General features: G+C 34.0%; 1 protein-coding gene across 2 annotated transcripts in view; it reads right to left on the minus strand.

Annotated features, from left to right (window-relative positions):
- Positions 1 to 488: 488 nt before the first annotated feature.
- Positions 489 to 16,335, minus strand: part of DPH6 (diphthamine biosynthesis 6) — a 185,785-nt gene continuing 169,938 nt past the window's right edge. Inside the window, exon 9 of one of the 2 annotated variants that reach the window (XM_036031478.1) lies at positions 489 to 701. In XM_036031478.1, the coding sequence (XP_035887371.1) occupies positions 549 to 701 (153 nt within the window). In that variant the 3' untranslated portion in view covers positions 489 to 548. The remainder of the gene's footprint in view (positions 702 to 16,335) is intronic. The other variant, XM_036031489.1, reaches the window with a different exon arrangement.

Consider the following 16,335-nt stretch of genomic DNA (forward strand, 5'->3'; position numbering starts at 1 on the left):
TCCATCTGAGGACTTTTTTCATCTGTGGAAACAAACAAACAAACAAACAAACAAACAAGGTCTCTAGGGGTGACATCAGGGAGGGTGTGGTATGGAGGTCATGCTGGTTTTGGTCAAAAACTCCTAACCACTCAGCGCATTGTGGGCAGGAGCTCTGGTAAATCACTCATCACAAAATGGGCAAATGCATTGAGACTTCAAAAAAAATTCACTGAAGCCAAATGCAGCATCTCACAGCAGCACCAACTGGTGCATTGCTGCAGATGGGTTCCCAGAACACTCACCTAGCAGGGGAAGCCTGCACTACAAGGTGCCTGCCCTCCAGAAGATGATTCTGGTTTTTTAGGGTCCCCTCTGGTACATATGAAACCCTCAGAAAGTATCTGCCTTATTAACATTAGAGATTATTATTAATATTGTTAATATTCTGCAAAAATTAGGAGGTAAAAGTCATAATAGCAAGTTTGTAATTATGTGTGTATTCATATACAATTATACTATGAAGCAATAAAGAAGAATGAGAATACATAACTGAATAAAATGTAAACTCAGTTTTGTAGAAGGGGAATCAATGATTTCCAGCTGGGAGGCGAGGTTTCATTTTGGTCTTCTTCCTCTGTTACAGCAAGGATGTAGTCCTCATTACAGTTCACCTCACATGAGCAGTTGCCCATAAACAGCTTGTCTGAGGACGCCAAATGCTAAGCAAAAAGATTAGTGAGCAGAATAAGAAATGATGATTCAGGAAGCTAAAAGAAAGAAAGGAAAGCCCAGCTGAAATTGGATAATAAGGGCAATTCACATTTGTTCGAGATAAAACTAAAAGGAAATGCAGGAAGTTGATCCATTAATAGGAAAACTTGGTATCTGAGAACGGCAACCAAGTTGATATTGATGACACCACGGGGTTGGTGACCAAAAGTGCTGCACCTGACTAGCATGGAGTTAGGCTGGGAACTGCTCCAAGAAAAGGGAAAAATATCATATAGCTATTAAAGGCAAAGAAACAAACTAAAAAAGCATAAATTAAAAATTATTAAAAATGAAAACATTCCAATAGGAAAATATGTCAGCCACGTATTAGCAGACCAGCATAGAGTTGTTATGTTAGCACCATTAAAAAATAAATTTAAAGAATCATAAACTAATAAAATTGTCTAAAGTAGGACAAAGTAATAAATGAATAAACTTATAGCACTGGGAATACTTATAAGAAATCAAGTTTATGTTCAATTGGGGTTTTATTTGTTATTGCCTATTGGTACAATGGATCCAAACTACTATAGGCAATCAAATGGGCACCAAATAGGCCATAGAGCCCCATTTTAATTCTTCATAGTTATCTCATTTTGCATTTAAAAGTGGAATAGAGAAGTATACTTATTTGAGATTCTATCATTTCATCTCTAAAAATATATATTTTTAAAGATGAAAACTGTCTATGATTACCTTAAAGAACAACTTTCATCCATTAAGCCCAATGGACAATTGAATTTCTAATAGGTTTTGGTTAAAAATAAGTAGACAAACAAAAATATATCTTGGAGGTAAATTTGTACATCACAATAAAAAATAAAGTACATTTCCCTTCAGTTTTTCAAAGTGGTTTACAAGTGGTTTTTAAAACTGTTTCACATCAAAACAGTGTTTTTATTATATGGTTTTTCACAATATAAACCTGAGAAAAAAGACATTTCTGTAAAACTAATCGATACATTTTAGAAAAGTCAAAGATGATTAATTCCTGCTCCTGAGGTCTGTTTTTCTCAATAACTTTAAAGAGAGGGCAAATAATTCATGGGTTATATGATTTCCTTCCTTTGGGTAGAGTCAAACGAGAACACACTCAGTCTAGCGTTAGTGCCACCCAGCATGGACTATCATCAGTGCCAGGCGAACCCTGTCTGTCTGTACTTCCACCCTTTCTCTTTATCCACACCATTACCATGATATCACAGGATTTCATCTGTACATTTCTCAGTAAGTGAAGGAGGAGAACTCTTCTTTTTAAGTATAACCATAATACAATGATATGACTAAAAAATTCTTTTATACATTTAACTATTGTGTAAATGTTAATATTAAAATTTGGTGAAATATAATAAAATATACCTTACCAAATATAAATGGCCCAAACAAAATCCACACTGAATCTGTACATGTGCCTTAATTTTTAAAACACACATGGTAATCCATTCAATGTAGTTTTTATATGAATTATTATTGGATAAACTTCTTAAGTATCCAAAACTACTTAACTTAAAATCTCTATTAAGTAATACAGAAGGTTTTAGACTTTAAGATCCAGTACTCACCTATGAGTTATCTTCAATGTACGCACTTTTTCCTATGAACAATCACCTTATCTTATGTTCACACATGGACACAAACTAAAGATGGATGATGCTACTTCTACGCCTACCACACAAAAGTCTAGGATGTCTTTCAGGTTGCACTCTTGCCCCATTTTCTCTTATAAACAGCCTGGTGCTCCAATAACTATTTTGTGTGTGGTAGCAATTGATAGGTGGGGCCCTAGACTGCTTTAAAGGATGGCTTTTAAATCAATCATTCACCCTTTAACAAATTTAAAGAGTTAGCTAATTCACTTCAGCTGAATTGAACAAATATTTAATGAGTGCCTACTAAATGCCAGGCACCGTGATATTATAGGTACTATGATGTTATCAGTCAATAAGAGAAAAATGACCTCCCTCTCATCAAGCTTATAACCTAGTCTAGTAGAAAAAGTATAAAAATACACCAAAGCAATTCCCATGTAATGTTTCTAAAATTAGGAAATGTGATATTTAAAACATTCTCTAATAACATTTGTTTCACATGCTGAAATATGATTTTACTAGGAAAAAATGAGGAGGCAGAAAGCCTTAAATATAAAAGGTCACTCATTTAACATTAATGGGACAAAATGGGTTAAACTTGGGCTTTTTCTTGATAACATATTCATCATGTTTCATGTTTAATAACAGTTAGCTATGCTTAAGGCAAGCTAAAGAACTATAATTACACCTGAAGTAATTAAGATAAGTTTGACAGATCAAGTCTACATTTTATTATAAGCTAGCTTTCTTTTTTAGAAGTGTATGATTACCACTGACAATATAGAGAAACCAGACTGGAAAGAACAAAGATTGGAAAGGACATATGCTAAGTTCAAAGAGGGAATGTAAATTGCCAATCCTAAATCCATTCTGAAATGTTCTCTGTGTTTTAGTAAAGTACTTGTTGCAAGCTAAAAGCCCCATTGTATATACAATGGAAATGAACCTTAGCATATAATTAGGGTTGGGTCAAAAATCTAAACCAGAAATTCAAAATATACATAAATACTTGCTTGACTTGAATAAGGAAACAAAGTCTCCAGTTAAGTGAAAACTGTGGGTTTGGAAGTTCTCAGGAGACTCCATTACTATCCCCTATTCTTCTAGGAAAAAGTTCAGTAGAGGCTTAAAAGGAAGCTAAAAAATGCTAGATTCCCAAAGGATATTATATTCTCTGATTAGATATTCACTTATTTAAGCAAATAAATGATAGCTATGAAATTGAATCAACTGAAGAAGCAATGAAATAGTATGTGATATAATACATTGCATAATATTTTCCTATATGTGGACCATGGTCCAAATTATAAACAAAGTAAAAAGTAGCCTGTTGGAGTCCACAGTTTTGTTCTGAACTTTATTCAGTTGCAGAGAAGATGGAGGAATATTTATTTATGTATTATGTCACAGTTAAAGAATGTGCAAAAATATAAGCAGACACCAATTCCTATCTTATTTCAAATTGAATTTGAACTGCCTTAGGACCTAAACAGGGGAATTAATTTTAAAACAGCAAAGAATATTATTTTTAAAGTGACTTTAATTCTTTGCCATTAGTAAATTATTAGAAAAAAAGTCATTTTGAGGAAAAAATGTTTTTTCACATGTTTGAATTGGATCAGCAATCCACAGACACACACAGAGGCACAGAAAAGAACTGAAGGAGACTGCCTAGTATACAGCTGCGAAGCTGCACAGTATCATACTAGATGGTGTATGAGCAATAAGGATGAATTTTTTAACAGTTGAGGTTGTTTATTACACAGGGTTATTACAACAATATACAATTCCTTTTTATAGATTTAATGCTTGTTACAACAATGCATAGCATGCTTATTTTAGAGATAAGAAACAGGTTATTATAAGTTTTATAGCTTAAATGAAGGTACAGAGCTACAGTTTAAAAAAATCACAAATACCTCAATATCTGTTGGACTCTAAAACTCATGTCTTTGAAAATGTTTTTTCTTTAAAATAATTTTTTAAATTATAGTTTAGGTTTCAGCATTATTTTGTATTAGTTTCAGGTATACAGTGGTTACAATCATATACTTTACAAGGTGTTTGTTCCCCTTGATATTTTCAGTAGCCACCTGACATCATATACAGGTATTATAGATCATGCATACCATATATATGAGGTGTATCATATTTTACTATTATTGAATATATTAAGAATAGAATTCTTGATGTAATGTGGCACCAAACACACTGTTAACAATCATTCTGAAAATAGTACCATTGGAATAATGTCAAAATTTAACCATTTTCTATTATTATAGGAGCCATTTTACAATTAATAGGTATTATTAAATATTCATATTTCAATTTAATAGTATTTAATAATATTACTGTTAAATAATAGCTAATTTCTAATACTTGAGACTGACTTACTTTTGGGGGAATTTGTATTAATCATTAATGCTCCCTGAGACACTTTTATTTTCTATTCTGTCCACAGCTACTTCCAAGGACTTCAATTCCTCATCCCATTTTCAATATATTGACAAGGCCAACTATAGTGATGAAAGCATTATACTAAAAAATTCTTCTGTTTTCTTACAAAAGTTCTCTACTTACAACTGGAAAATTTCCCCCACTTTTAACATGGAAGTATAGATTGTGTTCTTAGATTACAAAGCATTAACATATTTTAAAAGATCATTATCAAATTTTAGCACAAATAAGAGAAATTTAAAAGCAAAAATCTAGAATTCCTTCCTAGCAAATCATTTTCCATATTTCTTCTTGTCTTTTTCTCAGATGCATAAATATTATAGGCATGATTGTATGTAGTTGATAATATGCAATTATCAATGTTTTATACCCTTTATAATGAGTATTTTCTTGTTTTAAGATTTTTGTTTTATTTTATTTTTAATATACATTATTAATTATGCTATTACAGTTGTCCCATTTCCCCCCTTCACTCCCCTCCACCTTGTACACCCTCTCCCATCCACTTCCCCTGCTTTAGTTCATGTCCATGTGTCATACTTTTCAGTTCTTTAGCTTCTACATTTCTCATACTATTCTTACCCTCCCCCTATTTTCTACCTACAATCTGTGCTACTTATTCTTCGTACCTTTTTCCCCTCTCTCCTCCTCCCACTCCCCTGTTGCTAACCCTCCACGTGATCTCCATTTCTGTGGTTTTGTTCCTGTTCTAGTTGTTTGCTTAATTTCCTTTGGTTTTGCTTTAAGTGTGGTTGTTAATAACTGTGAGTTTGCTGTCCTTTTACTATATGTGTTTTTTTAAATCTTCTTTTCTTAGATAAGTTCCTTTAACATTTCATAAATTAAGGGCTTGGTGATGATGAATTCCTCATCTGACCTTATCTGAGAAGCACTTTATCTGCCCTTCCATTCTAAATGAAAGCTTTGCTGGATAGAGCAATCTGGGATGTAGGTCCTTGTCTTTCATGACTTGGAATACTTCTTTCCAGCCCCTTCTTGCCTATAAGGTCTCTTTTGAGAAATCAGCTAACAGTCTGATGGGAACTCCTTTGTAGGTTACTGTCCCCTCATCTCTTGCTGCTTCTAGGATTCTCTCCTTCATTTTTACCTTGGCTAATGTAATTATGAGGTGCCTTGGTGTGTTTCTTCTTGGATCCAACTTCTTTGGGGCTCTCTGAGCTTCCTGGACTTCCTGGAAGTCTATTTCCTTTGCCAGAATGGGGAAGTTCTCCTTTATTGTTTGTTCAAATACGTTTTCAATCTGTTGCTCTACCTCTTCCCCTTCTGGTACCCCTATAATTCAGATGTTGGATCATTTACAGATGTCTTGGAGGTTCCTGAGCTTCTCCTTGTTTTTTTGAATTCTTATTTCTTCATTCTTTTCTGTTTGGTTGTTTCTTTCTTCCTTCTGGTCCACTCTATTGTTTTGAGTCCCAGTTTCCTTCGCATCACTATTGGTTCTCTATGCATTTTCCTTCATTTCTTTTATGGTAACCTGCATTTGTTCATCTAATTTGTGACCAAAATCAACCAATTCTGTGAGCTTCCTGATCACCAGTGTTTTGAACTGTGCATCTGATAGGTTAGCTATCTCTTAGTCGCTCAAAAGGATGAGTTCTGGGGCACAGATTTGTTCTGGTTGAGCCATCTCTCTCTCTCTTTTTTTTTTTTTTGGTCTGGTCGCTCTTATTATGGTGAGGGGCGGAGCCTTACAAGTTCACCAGGGCTGGGCACCCCAGTCGCTAGATTGTGACATTGTATGTGAGGGTGGGGTCAAGAGGGTGCAATGGCGGCAGCTCCGCTCTCTGTGGGACCCCAGTCCTTTCCCTGGGATCCTTGGCTGTGCACTCTGCCCTGGTCCACAATGGCCGCATCACTGGGTCCGCCAGCTGCCACTTGCACACTCAGGGTCCACCCGCTGCAATCTTGCGTGCCCCAGATGCCTCATGCACTCCCGGTTGCCTTATGTGCTCAATTCTCCCTGTTCTCCACTCCCAGCTGCTGGTCTCTGACCCTCCTACTGGTCTGGATGAATGGGTCTATTTCAACTTCTTGGCTGTCCGACTTCCATTCAGATAAATTTCAGATAAATTTTCTATCAGTTCTGGGTGTTATTCTGCCTCTAAATTGTTGTTGTTCCAATCTTGGTTGTGCGTGGAAGTATGGTACGTCCACCTATGCCACCATATTGGCTGGAATCCCCTATAATGAGTATTTTCAATGGATGTATACTATTCTATTGAGTTGATGTGCTATAATTTAACTATTGTATTAGAAATTAAAGGGCAAGGGTGTTCATATTTAAAATGCTTAGAAGAGTACCTGTTACACACCATTTTACATTGGTGTTGGTTTTCATTACTTTCATTATTATTATTGTTATCATTGCTATTTTTTTATAAACTGTTTTTAAAGGACTGAAAAAATGAAACTCAAAAAGAATAAAATGAGAGAATTGATATGTATATATTCTTTAAAATTTTTTTATCCTCACCTGAGGACATTTTTTCATTGTTTTTAGAGAGAGACGAAGGGTGAGAGAGAATGAAACACTGATATATGAGAGAAACATCAATTAGCTGACTTCTTGTATGCACTCTGACCAAAAATCAAACCTGCAACCTAGGTATGTGCCCTGACTGGGAATCAGACTTGCAACCTTTTGTTCTACAGGAGGATGCTGTAATCAACGGAGCCATACCAGCCAGGGCAATATATGTACAGTATATATTTTGGAGAAACCCAAGAGAATCAACTAAGAAATACCAGAAATAATAAAACTTTTGTAAGCTAGTTGTATAAAATAAATTTATAAATAATCAGTAGCTTTCTTTATGCAAACAGTAACTTGTTATAAAACATAATGGAAGAAAATCATAATTAGAGCTAACATTGCTTGAACATATGTATATATTTGCAAATGGCACTGTTGTAAGAACTTTAAATTTATTATATTCACTCATTTAATTTTCACAACTATCTTACAAGGTCCTAGCATATTCATCAAATCTAAGTCAACATCTATGGTAAGATACATAATTTCAAAGATGTTAAGATATGGAAAAATTGTGTGTTTTAGAATCAGAAAATTCACTCATGATCACTCAACCTGAAAGTGGAAGGCAGCCTGATTCATTTCTATTTCTTGCTATACATAAATAAAACTTTGTCTAAATTAGCCTTGTACCCAGAAAGCTTACAGAACTCAGTATTAATTCTAAGAATGTATTTGTAAGTTTGTTTTACATGTTCTATTTATATAGTTATAATCTGCAAATAATAAATAGTTTTATTTCTTCCTTTTCTGAATTCATACATTTATTTATTTTTCTTGCCTTCCCCACTGGTTGAACTGAAGCAATAATTTCAGGGACCCTTATTTTGTCCTTAAACTCAAATGAAAAGATTTCATCATTGTGCCCTGGCTGGTGTAGCTCAGTGGATTGAGCACTGGCTGTGAACCAAAGGGTCGCTGGTTGACTCCCAGTTGGGGAAAAGGCCTGGCTTGTGGTACACCTCCCCAGTAGGGGGCGCCCAAGAGGCAACCAAACATTGATGTTTCTTTCCCTTTCTCCCTTTCCTTCTCTCTAAAAATAAATTTTAAAAATCTTTTAAAAAATAAAGGTTTCATCATTGTGCCCTGGCTGGCATAGCTCAGTGGATTGAGCGTGGGCTGCAAACCAAAGTATTGCAGGTTCGATTCCCAGTCAGGGTACATGCCTGGGTTGCAGGCCATGACCCCCAGCAACCTCACATCGATGTTTCTCTTTCTCTCTCTATCTCCTTCCCTTCCCTCTCTAAAAATAAATAAATAAAATATTAAAAAAAATTCATCATTGCCATATTAAGTATGATGTTTGCTGCATTTATTGCAGGTGATCATATGTTGTTGTCTTTTTTATTCTGTTAATATGGTGAATCCAGTGACTGATTTCAGATGTCAGAAGCTTTGCATCCACGGAATAATCCAACATGGTCATGACGTAGTAGTATTCATTTCATATATCCTAGGTTTAATTTGATAATATTTTGTGGAGGATTTTTAAAGGTATAGTTATGCATGAGATTGATTTACAATTTTCCTAGCTTAATGTCATTATCAGATTTTATTATTTCTGAGTATATATATTTTTTATTGTTGACACTACTACAGATGTCCCCCATTTTATCCCTTTTTGCCCCCTTCCACCGAGTCCCCACCTCTGCCACCCCAGCCTTCCCCACATTGTTGTCTGTATCTCTGGACTATGCATACATGCATATATGTTCTTTGGCTAATCTTTTCCAGTCCCTCCCACCCCTCCCCTCTTCCCAATATATTTTTAATAAATTAGAGTTATAAGTCTAATGAAACTATAGGGTGAACATGTCTCAAATATCAGTACATATTGATTTATTCCACTGAGTAAATCTGGTCCAAAAGAATCTGAGAGAAGACACACCTGTAATGAAAGAACTCTGGAATAGACATACAAAACTGGTTAATATCCTACAGGACAATAAAATGTAACTTTTGACATTATCTTTTCTACTTAGCAGAAATAATTCACATTCCTCCTAAAAATATCTACATATTAATTAGTAACTTCATAGAGTCTAGGCCTTAATCAATAATCAGTAAGGGAAATAAAAGCTCATCTCCTAGAAAATAAATATACCTTGAATGGGCTTGTGCAACAATACTCCAGAATAACACTGAAAGGACATATAGTCAGTCATCCTTTCCAAAACATTTTCTACAGAAATGTCAGTTATACTTAACAGATTTTGGGTTATACTAACCTGATAAAATGAGTTCCCTCTTTTGTTAACATGCATTTCTGTAAAACTGGCAATTTCCCCCTTAATTGTTTGGTAAAATTTACATGTAAAGCATTTAGACCTGGAAATGTGTGAAGGTTTTTAGTAATGAATTTAATTTCTTTAAGATATATGAGTATTCAGATTTGCCATATTTTTCTGGTGTCAAAGTTTTTTTCATGAGTTTTTCCACTTCACTGAGGTTTTCAAGTTTAGTGATGTAGAGTGATTGGCAACATCCCCTTTTATCTTTTTACCATATGAAGGAACCATAAGATATCTTCTTTTTAAGATTTATTTGTGCCTTCTCTTTCTATCTGTCATTATGGCCAGGGATCGCTCAAGTTCAGTCATTTCCTTCTGAGAACTAACTATTGACTGTGGTGATTTCTCTATTTTATCTTTGTGTTTTATTTAATTAATTTCTTTTTAACTTCATTATTTCTTTTTGGGGGGGTTAAATTGCTATTCTTTAACTTCTTGTGATGATTGCTGAACTCAGTAATTTTTAGATATTCTCCACATACATGTTTGAGGCTGTACATTTAATCAGAAATTCTGCTTTAATGTTACTTCACAATTTTGATATATCAAATTTTTCATTAGCAACTTGTTCAAAATGTTTAATTTCCCTTGGGATTTACTCCTTTTGCCATAGATTATTTAGAAATTTATTGTTTAATTTCCACATATTTACGTTTTCTAGCTGTCTTTTTTAATGTGGTAAAGAAATAAAACGTAGCATCTTAACCATTTTTAAATGTATAGCACAGTAGTATTAACTATTTGAACCTTGTTGTGAAAAATTTCTCTAGAACTTTATCTTGTAAAACTGAAACTCTATACCCACTGAACAACTCCTCTCTTCCTCTTCCTGACACTCCCTGGAAACCGACATTCTATTTTCTGTTTTTAAGAGTTTGAGTGTTTTAGATATGTCCTGTAAGTGGAGTCATGCAGATTTGTCTTTTTGTTACTAGCTAATTTCACATGGTATAATGTTCTTGAGGTTCTTCCACGTTGCTGCATCTGACAGGATTGCTTTATTTTGTAAGGCGGAGTAATATTCCATTGTTTGTACGTATAGTCCACTTTCCATCATCTGTTCATCCGTAGGTGACACTTAGGTTGTTCCCAGATCTCACCTATTCTAAATAATGCTACAGTAAATGTGGGAATACAAATTTCTCTTTAAGATCCTGATTTCAATTATTTTGTATAATAATCCTGGATGGCGGAGTGCTGGATCATGTGGTAGTTGCAGCTTTACTTATTTTGAGGCACTTCTGTACTGTTTTCCATAGAGGCCACACCATTTTACATTCTCACCAAACTTCATGAGCATTCCCATTTATCACTACATCTTCATCATGCATGGTATTTTTTTTTCTGGTTTTCTGATCAGTCATCCTAACAAATATGAGGTGATATCTTGCTGCGGTTTTATTGGCTATACTTGATGATTAGTGATGCTGATCATCGTTTTGTTTATCTGTTAGGCATTTTCTTTGGAGACACGTCTATTCAAGTTCTCTGCCTATTTTTAAAATGAATTTTTAATTGTTGTTGCTATGGAGTTGTAGTTCTTTACATACTCTGCATAAATATAGTTTGCAGATACTTTCTCCCATTCTGTAGGTCACATTTTCATTCTGTTGATTGATTCTATTGCTCTGAAGAAGCTTTTAAGTTCCATGTCTATTCTTGCTTTTGTTGCCTGTGCTTTTTATGTCATATCCAAGAAATCGATGCCAATCCAATGTCATAAAAATTTTCCATATGTGTTCTTCTAGGTGTTTTAAAGTTTCAGGCCCTATGTTTAGGGCTTTAACCTATTTTGAGTTAATTTTTGTATTTTGTGTAAGGTAAGGGTCCAAATTATTATTATTTTAAATGTTGATATCCAGTTTACCCAGCATCATTTGTTGAAAATACCATGATTTCCCTATTGTGTGTCCCGGACACCATTATTAAAGATCACAACCACATGTATTAAGGATTTGTTTCTGGGTTCTCTAGTCTGTTTCATTGGTCTACATATGTCTGTCTTTATGTCTGTAGTTTTGCAATATGTTTTTTTAAAGATTTTATTTATTTATTTTTTTAGAGAGGGAAGAGAAGGAGAGAGAGAGAGAGAGAGAGAGAGAGAGAGAGAGAGAGAGAGAGAGAGAGAGGGAGAGAAACATAACATCAATGTGCAGTTGCTGGGGGTTATGGCCTGCAACCCAGGAATGCACCCTGGCTGGGAATCGAACCTGGGACACTTTGGTTCCCAGCCCGTGCTCAATCCACTGAGCTACGCCAGCCAGGGCACAATATGTTTTAAAACAAGGAAGTGTGAAGTCTCCAGCATTGTTTTTTCGTCTCAAGACTACTTTAGCTATTTGGGGTCCTTTGAGATTCCATATAAACTTTAGGATAATCTTTTCTATTTCTGCAAAACAAATGCCATTGGGATTTTTATAGGGATGACACTGAATCTGCAAATTGCTCTGGGTAGTCTATATAGTGTTTTGTAGTCCTCTAAGTCTTCCAGCTCCTCAGTTAAGTTTATTCCTAAGTATTTTATTTTTGAAGCTATTGTGAATGGGATTGTTTTCTTAAATTTCTTTTCAGATTGTTTAAGTGTATAGCAATGCAACTGCTTTTTGTGCACCTGAAACTTCGCTAAATTTGTTCATTAGTTCTAACAAGTATTTTGTGGAATCCTTAGTTTTCTGTATATAAGATCACATCATCTGCCAATAAAAGAATATCCTACTTCCTTTCTGATATAGATGCCTTTTATTTCTTCTTGTCTAATTGCTCTGACTAGGATTTCCAGTAATATGTTGAATGGAAGTAGAGAAATAGGGCATCCTTCAATTGTTCCTAATTGTAGTGGAAAAGCTGTCAGGTTTTCACCATTGAGTACAATAGTTATAGGCTTTATCTATGGTTATTATTACGTTGAAGTAATTTCCTCCTACTCTTTGCTGAGCATTTCATTGTGAAAGCATGTTGAACTTTGTCAAATACTTTTTCTATGAGACAACTGTGTGCTTTTTGTCCTCCATTGTGTTAATGTGGTATGTTATATTGATTAATTTTCACATACTGAACCATCATTGTATTCCATGAATAAATATTTGGTCATGGTGTATAATTCTGCTAATGTATTGTTGAGTTCCATTTGCTTGTATTTTGTAGATGATTTTTACATAAACATTTATTAGAAATATTGCACTGCAGTCTTTTTTCTTGCAGGTTTTTGTTTTTTGTCTGATTTGGTATCAGGGTAATGTTGGCCTCAAAATAAGTTTTGAGGTGTTCCCTCCTCCTCCCATTTATGAAACAGTTTGAGGAGAATTGGTATCAACTCTTTACATGTTTGGTAGAAATCTTCAGTGAAGGCATCTGGTCCCAGGCTTTTCTTAGTTGGGAAAGTTTTTTTTTTTTTTTATTACTGCATCGACCTCCTTACTAATTATGGGTCTGCTCAGATTTTAAATTCCTTTGTGATTCAATCTTTGTAGGTTGCATTATTCTAGAAATTTATCCATTCTTTACAGTTTATCCAATATTTTGGCATATAAATATTCATGGTAGTCTTTTATGATCCTTTTTATTTCTGTGACACCATTTGTGAAGTCTTCTCTAGCAGTTTTCTTTTTTTTTGTAATTTCAGTCTTCTATTATTCTTAGTCAAGTTAATGACTGTCAATTTTCTTAAGTTTTTCAAAAGATGACTGTTTCACATTTTTTCTATTGTTTCATATTCTTTATTTTGCTTATTTCTAGTTTAATCTTTATTATTTCCTTTCTTTTCTTAACTTTTGGTGCAGTGTGTTCTTTATCTAGTTCCTTGAAATGTAGTCTTAGGGTCAATTTGAGATTTTTTTTCAGCTGAACTTCTTTAGTCACATGAGTTTTAGCCACTGAAATATAGATTTTTAATCACATATATATATAATTGTAGGGGTGAAAGATAAAGCAATGTTTTTGTAAGGAAAAGTTGATAAAAAATATTTGTTTTAGACTTCTCTTTCTCTCTCCATATATACATATGCATCTTACATAAAATGTACTCTGTAACTCTGAAATTTAGCATTTGCTTATCTACCTAATTCTAAATTTTTAAAATAAATTATTTGGGTGATGTTGGTTAACAAAATTATATGGGTGTCAAGTGTACAATTCTATAATGCATCATCTGTGCATTGCATTGTGTGTCCACTGCCTGTATACAGTTGACCCCTTTACTAATCCCCACCCCACCTTCCCTCTGGTAACCAGCATGTTGTCTGTGTCTCTGAGTTTTTGTTTGTGTTGTCTTGTTTGTTCATTTGTTGCTTTCAGGTTTATATTCCACATATGAGTAAAAACATATGATTCTTTACTTTTTCTGACATTTCACTTTATTTGCAACTCCCCAACTACTGGTGAAGTTGATCATCTTTTCACATATACATTGGCTATTTGTATGTGTTCTTGGGAAAAGGGTCTGTTTAGGTCCACTGCTCATTTTTTAAAATTAAATTGTTTGGTGTTGAGTTGTATGAATTCTTTATATATTTTGGATATCAACACCTGTCAAAGCTGTTGTTTGCAAATGCCTTTTTGTTTTGTTGGCAGTTTCTTACACTGGGCAGAAGATTTTTAGTTTGGTACAGTCCTATTCATTTCTTCTTGCTTTGACTTCTAATCTCTTTGGGGTCAAATTCATAAAATCCTCTGTAAGATCATGGTCCATATGTTCAGTACCTATTTTTTCTATAATTTGTTTCAAGTATTATGGTTAGGTCTTTGATCCATTTTGAGTTAATTTTTGTATTTGAAGACAAAAACAGTAGTCTAGTTTCATTCTGTAGCATGGGGCTTTCCAATTCTCCTAGCACCATTTATCGAAGAGGCTTTCTTTTCTCTATTGAATGTTTTTGGTTCCTTTGTTGAAGATTATTTGCCCATATACATGTGGGTGTATTTTTGGGCTCCCACTTCTGTTTCATTGGTTTGAGAGTTTGTCTTTGATTATTGCCACTTTGCAGTATTACTTAAAGTCAAGGAACATGATACCTGAGTTTCATTCTTTTTCCTCCAGGTTGCTTTGGCTATTTGGGGTCTTTTGATGGTGACTGCATCAAACATGTGTACTGTTTTGGGTAATATAGATATTTTAACTATGTTAACTCTTTTTCTTCTGTTTTTAATGTAGGTATTTACCACTATAAATTTCCCTCTTGGTATTGTTTTGTTGCATCCCTTATTTTGGTGTGTTCTGTTTTCATTTACATTTGTCTCTAGATATTGTCTAATTTCTCTTGTGATTTTTTTTCCTTTGACCCATTGGTTGTTCAAGAGTGTGTTGTTTAATTTCAACATATTCGTGAATTTTCCAGTGTTTCTTTTGCTATTGATTTCTATTGTTCCATTCATTATGATTTTAATCTTGTATTTCTTGACTTGCTTTGTGGCCTAAAAAGTCTTCTATCCTGGAAAATGTTTCTTATGTGCTTGAGAATCTGTATTCTGCTGCTCTTAGATGAAGGGTTATTTTATGTCTATGAGGTCCTATTAGTCTACAGTATTGTTCAATGTCTGTTTCAGCATTATTTGCCCTGACTGATCTATACATAATTGAAAGCATTTCCCACTTGAATTCTGCCAATGTTTGTTTCATATGTTAGGTTGCTCTGCTGTTAAGTGCACATATATTTATAGTTGCTACATCTTCCTTGGGAACTCTCTTATCATTATATAACTTTCTGTGACCCTTGTGATATTTTTTGACTTAGAGTCTATGTATCTAAGTATGGCCACCCCTGCTGTCTTTATCATTTTCATGGAATGTTTTTCCATCCTTCCATGCTCAGCCTATGTATGCTCTTATATCTGAACTGAATCTACACAGAAAGTGTAGTTATATCTTAATTGTTTTAATCCATTCAGCCACTCTGTATCTCTTGATTATGGAGTTTATTTACATTTGAAGTAACTTCTAGTAGAGGACTTGTTATTTTATTAACTGTTTATGTCTTTTAGTTATTTTGTCATTTTTTCAATGTTGCAGCTGTTAAAATTCTATTCCTTTACACTTTCTCTCTGCTAGTCTTTGTTATTGATGTCGTAAATTTACATCTTTGTATATTCTGTATTATTTAACATAGTTTTACGGTTTCTAATGATTTTATTTGTAAAATTCTATACCACAATTAAACACAATTTACACACCACTATTACATGATTACAAGTTGTATATGTTTATGAATTTATAGAGTGTTTTATATTTTTGTGTGCTTTAGTGTTGCTACCTAGTGTCCTTTTCTTTCTTTCCTCCCTTGCCCCACAAGTTGAAGGACTGTTTTTAGCAATACTTTTAAAGAAGGCAACTCTAGTGGTGGTCAACTCCCTCACCTTTTGTTTATTTGAAAAGGTCTTTATTTCTCTTTCATTTCACCTTATTTCCTGCCTAAAATTTACCTAAATAAAGTGTTGGGGTGAAACAAAAATGATTAAAAATTTTTCAAATAAAAACTGAAAAACAAGTATTACCAAAGATAATAAAAATATTAAGGTACTAACATGAATGTTGTTAAATAGTTATTTATGGAGGACAAATTTTACAGTGAAATGGACAAATCACATACTCACCATCAATAGGATTTGACAACTGCACTATTATCACCCTAAAAGTTTCCTCATTTTTATTTTTGAAGATTGCTGGGTACAGAATTCTAGGATAACAGTTATTTTCATA

Source organism: Phyllostomus discolor, chromosome 1 (genome assembly GCF_004126475.2).
Source record: "Phyllostomus discolor isolate MPI-MPIP mPhyDis1 chromosome 1, mPhyDis1.pri.v3, whole genome shotgun sequence".
NCBI classification, from domain to species: domain Eukaryota; kingdom Metazoa; phylum Chordata; class Mammalia; order Chiroptera; family Phyllostomidae; genus Phyllostomus; species Phyllostomus discolor.